General features: G+C 41.3%; 1 protein-coding gene across 1 annotated transcript; it reads right to left on the reverse strand.

Annotated features, from left to right (window-relative positions):
• Window positions 1-3,385: 3,385 nt before the first annotated feature.
• Window positions 3,386-7,746, reverse strand: naif1 (nuclear apoptosis inducing factor 1). Its single transcript, XM_071521189.1, has 3 exons — window positions 7,219-7,746; window positions 5,141-5,191; window positions 3,386-4,018 (listed from the first exon to the last, which is right to left on the reverse strand). The coding sequence occupies exons 1-3, from the start codon at window positions 7,661-7,663 to the stop codon at window positions 3,456-3,458; spliced, it is 1,059 nt and encodes a 352-aa protein (XP_071377290.1). The 5' UTR covers window positions 7,664-7,746; the 3' UTR covers window positions 3,386-3,455.
• Between the last annotated feature and the right edge of the window lie 369 nt (window positions 7,747-8,115).

Genomic DNA, 8,115 nt, shown 5'->3' on the forward strand with positions numbered 1-8,115 from the left:
TGGGCCGGCTCTTAACTGCTGGAGATCCCTGGGCAAAATTTTCGGTGGAGTTTAAAGCATTGTATGTTTGTTACCTGTTATAAGATACAGCACATGAATATCAAAATAAAATGTAACAAATACAAACTTGGACATGAGCTTAAAATGAAGACTTTCAGAGGGGGGCTTCAGCCAATAAGATTAATCTTTTGCTGGGGGGTGGGCCTTCCCCAAATCAGTGCTTTTGATTGGTTTTATGATCACTGGTACGTAATGTATCCAATAAGAACAGTAACACTTTTTTTTTTTTTTTTAAAGTAGAAAAAATACATTCAAGTTTGCATGAGGCCCTGGGCATTTGCCTATTCAGCCTATAGAGAGAACCGGCTATACATGATCATATATATAACCTGATAAAAAAAAAAGTGGATCTTAGACTCCTCAACTCCTCTTTAGACTCAAACTTACTCAAACACTAGCTACATAAAATAATGAATATATTCCAAGTCACACAACCTGCAGAAAGCCATTTTCAATATATTTGGGATGGAGGGACACAAAACATCATGCACACCCTTTGCTTCTAAGTATTTCCTGAGATTATACCAATATAAATAAAATAGCGTATTTTTTTCCCCTTAAAATACCCTATCTTCATATAAGTTTAATAGCTGCTATGTATAGTGTAGCCTACTATACTTTTCTGTCATAAAGATTTATGTCAGCTTAAAAAGATGAACAAATAATAAAGAAAAATATGCTAATAAAAAGGTGAGTAAAACTGACTTTAGGTGGGTTTACCCTCCACTCCATCCCTACCTACAGACCCCAAACCAGCTTCAGTTCATTCACTGAATAAGGCCACATAGTTTTCATATTTAGTTCATCTAAATCCGCAAAAGAAATCAACTAATGTAAGAATCAAAGTTCTGCCTTTTGTGATTCTGTCATGAGCAATACTCTAAAATTCCCGGGTTTTCTTTAGCAATTTTTCAGGATTTTATTGCGGTTTCATTTATTGCCATCATCATTTAACAGTGAGACGTCACTTGGCGGCAATACTCCCACTACAAACCGAATTGACATATGGAGGATACGTGGGCCTGGGTCATTTCCCCTCACATAGAGAGGCCCAACATGTGGAATGATTTAGGCTTTTATGTCCTTCCAGGAAAAAAAGAACCTGATAAGAGCCACACTGCGTCCGAACCATGACACACAACGTTCATGTAGGGCTACTTATGGGAATATGTACTTATGAGCCATACCACAGGGGGAAACAGAGGGAAAACATAACCTGTTGTTGAGAGCAACCAACGCACCCAAGAACAAATGACAAATCAAATAGCAAAGTCCACATCCTGCTACATCACCAACAGGCCCTGTGCCTTTACGAGAACCAAGATGTCACAAGAAACTGAGATTTTATGGTAAATCCCAAGGTCGTTATGGCAGGTACACCACATAAAATAGCCAAAATGCGTCATTTTTATGGAATTAACCTTTTTTTTTTGTGATAGCACTGCGACTTCATCATGGCTTTCCACTTAGTTTTAACATGGGGGTTATTCGGCTCTTCACCAACATAAAAACCGGAATATAAACTAATCACCAAGATCAGATGCAGCTGGACGAGTTTGTAGCGTTCAGATTTTTACTTCCCATTCATTTGAATGAGGCCAGAAAATAGACTGAAAACTGACATTTAACACATTGGTGAACAGATTCAACAACAGATCCTGCTTTTAAGACAATAAAGCAATCTTGGGTCCGTCATTTTGCATTTCTATTCTTGGTTTATACTAAAATTAGTGTTTAAAAATAAAACTCGTCCAGCTGCATCTGATCTTGGTGATTAGCTCCGTCAAAATAAATCTTCTGTGTATTTTGTCATTTGTATGTGGCCAGAATTAAAAAAAGAAAGATGTAATTTGTATCAAAATGCTTTCTATGTCAAAATACAAAAATGTACTACTTTTTTTTAGAATAGATCAGATTTCTACAAAATGAAGTTGGCTTTTATTGATTACTGTTTGATTGTAAAGTACTGTAAGTGTTTTTTGAAAAGACACTTAGTCAATAAAGTTTATGCTGTCATCCCCCTAAACAAGCTGTTCAGTTTACTGTGATAGGAGCCTACTGATAATGCATATCTGTATCTTTTATGGCAGTGCAGCTGATAGCTTACCACTGATTTCACAGCTCATAATTAGTCATAAAACATTCAATTTCATTTGATCTCCTGGTCAGGATGCGCAGAGGAATATTTTCAGTGTTAAATAAAAAGATATCAACAAAGATAATAAATTAAAAAAGACAGATACAGATACCCCAGGGATGATGATGATGATAATGATAATGATGATATATTATCTGCTCTACATCCAGCTGCATTGTCAACGTTTTGGTGTGAATTTGTGACTCATTTTATTTTACTTCATTTCAAAAAAAATATTTTTGGTTTTTCATTATGTTTTTTATGGACCAATATGTTCAATTAACTAATATCAACCCAATGCTAAATACTAGGAGTTTCTCACGGCCTACTTTTTAGTTCTCAGTGTGATTGAATTACATTTTTTCCCCTATTGTTTCATAAAATGGAAAGGCTTAACACTGTTTTCAAAATGTGTTACAGAAATAAAGTCCATTATTATTGTTAGTATGAATCCAGAATACATAACTATATGGCCTCTAAAATCTTTAGTCAGTCAATACAGACCTAGGAAATCACACAGCTAGTCAGTTTCTATCATGTTAAATCTAATTGTCTTACCTAATTTGAAAAATCAGTGTATGGATGACTGTAGTATTCAAGAGGGATGAAAATATGTAACTACATTATTAGTCCCAGTGTAACACAATGATGAAGAAACCTGCATATTTTGTGGCACAGAGCGACCTCTTCTGGCTGAGCAGAAGTGCAGTGGGAAAAAAAAAAAACAGGCTGGTGATTTTTCTTAGGATTTTTCTTCAGATTTTATTAAATTCTGAAGACATGGCGGACAGAATGCACACGAACCGGTCTAAAAAATAAAAATGAATACTCTTCACTCTAGGTAAACTGCAGGATGACTCGGAGAAAGTCGGCATCAAATGTTCAGCTCTGACCCAGGTCAGGATGAAGTCTTGTCTCTTGCTGTGTGCGCGCACCCTTAGGTGCAAGCATTGAAAGCATCAATTAAATAACAAATCCAGTATTCAAATGAGACAACTCCTTGTCAAATAATGACAAATGGGGTAAAAAAAACATGACCATTGATCATTTCCGTGGGTTGGTTTTGAATCAGAAAACATACCTAAAGTTCTGTACATGCTCTTCCTAAGGCAACTCATGACGGGTTTTGTCTGTGGTTCTCTGAAGTGTGTGCGTGGATTTGAGTAATGCAGACAGAAAGGCAGTACTACTACACACACACACACACACACACACACACACGCACACACACACGCACACACACACGCACACACAGTGTCTATTGCGTCTCCTCTGCCGGCTGTGGCGGCGGCGGAGGAGGGGTTTTGGGCCTGGTCTGCTCCTCTGCTCCCGACCCGTCCGCCGTCCCGCCTGCCGCCGCCGCCGCGCCGCCCCCGGAGTTGGCCACCTCCGTCCCGCTCTGCAGGAACTTGCGCAAGTCCTTGAGCGCCGGCCTGAGCATCTGCACCAGGGCGAGCAGCGCGGCCTGGGTGCCCTCCAGGGCCTGCGCCTGCCTCTCCTGGGCGTACGCCTGCGCCTCCTGCGAGCGCCGCATCATCTGCAGCAGCTCGTTCTGGCCCTCCAGGTGCTGGGCGATCTGCCGCACGTGCACGTTGGTGACCCGCTGCTCCTGCAGCAGGCGGGCCGAGTTGAGGGCGATGCGGCTCTTCAGCTCCTGGGGCTTGGCCTGGCCCTGGGGCAGCGGCGGGGAGGCCGAGGACGAGGCCAGCATCTCCACGGGGGCCTCCACCGCCGTCACCACGGTCGGGGCGGCGTCGCCCACCGTGGTGGTGCAGTACTCCACCACGCCGCCCTCCTCCAGCGTGTGGTACGTGGTCTCTGCTGGGTCGGTGGGAGAGGGAGAGAGAGAGAAGCGGGGTTTTCAGTCGGGGTGCTGCCGAGAGGCCCGGGAGTCTGCGGGGTTTCGTTCAGACTAAACGCAGGGTTCCCACACTCACTTTGACAACAAATTCAAGACCCTTTCAATGACTTTAAAGGTCTTGTTTAGTGAATTTCAAGGACTCAAAATTGTCATGTTTTGGGGCAAGACATGACACTGGTCAAAATGAGACATCCGAGGCCTCGTTTCTTTACTCACGATCTAGTCAATTCAAGAAATCACAGTGAAATCACTGAATTTAAAACTGCTGTTATATCGGTGCAAACATCCATCATAGTTTTTTCCTCAGAGTGTAAAGTGTTGATCCTAGGATCGACAGAGGTCCAGAGGCATATTGATGAATTTGGGTGTTATATTTAAATAATGAATCGAGTACTATCAAGGCCACCAGTCATTTTCAAAAACCTTTTATTTAACCTTTACTTTTTCTCAAACCCACAAACTTTCAAGGATTTTCAAGACCCGTGGGAACCCAGTAAACACTACAGCTGCTCATTTCACTGATGAGTTCCTCCTCTCTGGTTGGAGGTGTGCTAATCAGGGAATTAAGCGTTTCACTGGAATGAAAACCTGCAGACTCCTCCATGGACCACGGTTGAAAACTGCTGGGAAAGATGTTTGTGTTGGAGCTTTGGATGCTACTTTTGCCTAATGTTGGTATAATGCAAATGGAGTTTTTCACGTGGAAACTTATGGCAAACTCCTCAATGAGATATGCCATTACAGATTTTCCCCTCAATGTTTGAATTTTGTGTGTGAGGGCCAAACTGGGACTAAGTCTAGTCTAAATCCTGTAGTGTGAGGCCTTCTGTAATTGAATTTAGTCTGAAAAAACTTGAAAAATCCTTCCTCTTCATATGCTAATTTGATGTAGTCAGTTATCTGCTATTGCAACGCTGGTCAGAAATTCTATGTTGTGTCGTGATCCACTTTCAAACCTACTGCACTCCACTGGGAGTAGCTGAGCAGCTGCAAAGAGATGCTCTTTGAACTTGGAGATACACTGACTGAATCTGAATTCATCAGCGATATTAACTTCAACCATTTGTGGAGGAAAAACTTACCGTTCAGTGGTTTTGCTTCATCGCAAACTGTTCCTGAGCCAGTTGGAAGAGCTAAAAAAAAAAAGAGATAATACAAGATGTTATAAATTAAATTAAACTGATGCTTCCAGGTTTCCCTAGGTAGAAAAATCCATACAGGTTTTGCATTTACGTGTCTGTACACATACTGTTTCTGTTTCATTGTTCTGATGCATTATTAAAGATCTACTAGGGAACTACTACTACTAACTTCCTCTAGAAATGATTTATGGTGAGTAGGAAAAGTTACCAATGATGACGTTTATGCTGACTACCATACCTATAGATATCTTTCGTTAGGAAAATCCTGTATAATTAAAACCTCACACAGCTCTGCTTACATTCTCACTCAGCACACAGCTGATTCACAGGATTATGTGTGTGAGTGTGAGAATTTAAAGTGCTCAAATGTTCTGTTTACCCTAAAAATGAATACTGGTTTACATTTAAAATGTCAAATTAAAATGCAACATAAACTGAGATGCTGCTTGACATTTTAAGATAAACTTGTATGAGGTTTCTTGAGGTGGATTGAAAACTGATTTTTTTTTTAAAACTTATAGCAGTATTTAATTAAGGGCTGAACAAATTTCATCTTAGAGTTATATCTTGACGATGGAAAGAGATTAGTGCCAGCAGAGACTGTATTTGAATTGCATAAAGCTGTATTTGTCCGCTCATAGTTGAAACTGAATGCAATGAATTGAAATTGAATGTGATTATTATTTAATTTTTAACTACAATTTCAGGTTGAGCTCTCTGGGACACATCCAGGGATTTAGGAAAAGCAAAAGGCAAAAATTGAATCCAGTGTCTGAGAGCGTAGTCCTAGTACTACTTTTTTTTAAATAACTTTTCTGAAATGTTTTATATGATTCTTGTTTTTTGTATTGATTTTTTGACAATATTAATTTATTTATAAAGTAAAAATGTTGCAATTGTCATCAAATGCAATAAATATATTTACTGCACTAATTTATATACATTCCCATATGGAGATTGTGAAGGAAAACCTCCTTTAAGACTTGTACACTTGAACACTCTTCAAAGGCATTTCCAATGTTACCAGAGAAGCAAAAATAAATGTCAAAATATTAGGAAGAGAGTGTAAGGCGAACCATACAGATCAAGGAGCATGGTTAAGACAGGATGTGATGAGAGGCTTAGGGAGGATAACATGGTCAATGTTACCAGACGAGTTCCAGTTGTCAGATCTACAGCTCTGGACTGGTGATGGAAACAGACTCCTTAAGCAGCAGTTCAGCAAGCATACCAGTCATTTAAACACTGTATATTGTAGGGCAGGTCAAACAGGGTCATGGAGGCCTCGGTCTTGGCATACAGTCCTCAGCTCCTGGCGTGGTCTTTAACGAAATTCAGTCTAGTGTCTTCTACTTTATTGGTACAGTACAGTTTCTGAACTGCTGCGCACGTCATTTGAAACCAGAAGAGTCGACTGTCCCTTTAGCCGAACTGTTAAGAAACTGCTAGCAAGGTAGGAAACTCTTGGGCGTCATATGTATAGGCTAACCCCTCTGGTAATGACGTATCTACTCTTACCCACTCTTCTTTCCCAAGCTAGGTTTGTATGTAGAAGCTTGCCCTGGTTTAACAGAACAAGAGAATTACACCAGCATTGACTCGAATATCACCGTAATTCGATGCTAGTCTTTTCTCAAGCTAGTTAAGTGTTCATGGGTTAGTAGTAGTTAGTAGTGCAGCCTCTGTAGGCTATATAACCAGGTGTGTTTGATTAGTTAGGGCAGTCAGTGCCTTTTATGAACAACAAGGTGAGCTGCTGCATGTCGGCTACGTTTCCTATCAGTGTTTGTTTTAATTTACTCTATCTTACTCTTACGTCTTTATCTCAAGTGTGGCAAAGACCCTCATTGCACAGGACACAACAAGAAGCCAACATTTTCTCCCTGGACTTTGAGAATGTAGCCACCAGAGGGCAACGTCTCGACTTTCCGTCCCTATAATGACAAAATTTAATACCGACCCTGAGATTGTAACCGTCTCCTCTGCAGAGCTCGCGAGTGAAAAGTTTGTCAACTTACTCTCCGTCAGCGTGACGGTGGTGGCTGCGTTCATGGTGACGGGCAGCGTTATCTCGGCGTCCGAGTCTCCTGCAGGTAAACTGATGATAGTGGCTTCTCCCAGGAGGTTACAGATCCTCTGCTGCATAGCAGTGAGGATGACGGGAACGGGAGTGCAGTCCGCGGAGGTCCCCTCTATAGCCGCCCGGGCCTGGGCCACTTTCCGCCGGACTTCGGTCTTCATGTCAGACCACTTCTTTTTCACCTCGGCCAACTCTCTGGGACAGGTGGTCACGGCGTTCACCTTTTTCAGGATTTCCACCCACGCGTTATTCTTTGCAATGTGGGTGACTCCAGCATTGAAGTGGTTAACCAGTGTGTGCTTTTGTTTCTCTATTTCTTCCACAATAATTTCCACCTCCCTCTCCGAGAAATTCATTTTTCTCTTTTTCGCGAGCGATGCCATAATTGCATAAATTCCTGTTTTGGAAAGGTAATTGTGCGTATTGTACGCAAAAATAGTAGGATTTACTCAATTGATGTGCGCAACGTAATGGCTTCCAGAATCGGCTTCTTCTTCCTACTAACAACGCTTACGTTAGCTATGTCTGAAGGCCCGCCCCCTGGCACGCTATTGGTCGGCTCTGCCACAGTCATACTATATTCTCTACTGCGATTGGCCGATCCAGCTACCGATCACCCAGCGAGCCAAGCAAACTATGTCATTTTAAAAACACTAAATTAAAATTCTGTTATACCCACAATATTTTCCAGTGGATTTGTTTATAGTCGTCGGTGCTGCAGTGGATAATAGAGACCGGTGGTTCCCAGCGGGCAACCCCAGCAAAATATGGAATAGTTTGATTTTATTTTGTTTTCCCTCCCTAGAAAAGGCAGGATGACTGTTTTATTCCTAGG

Source organism: Centroberyx affinis, unplaced genomic scaffold, assembly GCF_046629955.1.
Source record: "Centroberyx affinis isolate AG114_WGS23_722 - 3 ecotype Tasmania unplaced genomic scaffold, CSIRO-AGI_Caff_v1 ptg000866l_1, whole genome shotgun sequence".
Taxonomy (NCBI): Eukaryota; Metazoa; Chordata; class Actinopteri; order Beryciformes; family Berycidae; genus Centroberyx; species Centroberyx affinis.

What these genes read in the sequence shown, in the direction of transcription:
- naif1 (XM_071521189.1), bottom strand. Translation starts at nt 7,663, where the DNA reads ATGGCATCGCTCGCGAAAAAGAGAAAAATGAATTTCTCGGAGAGGGAG. An exon ending in CACCGTCACGCTGACGGAGA is followed by an intron (nt 5,192 to 7,218) that starts GTAAGTTGACAA and finishes TTTTTTTTTTAG; the next exon opens with CTCTTCCAACTGGCTCAGGA. An exon ending in TGAAGCAAAACCACTGAACG is followed by an intron (nt 4,019 to 5,140) that starts GTAAGTTTTTCC and finishes CCACCGACCCAG; the next exon opens with CAGAGACCACGTACCACACG.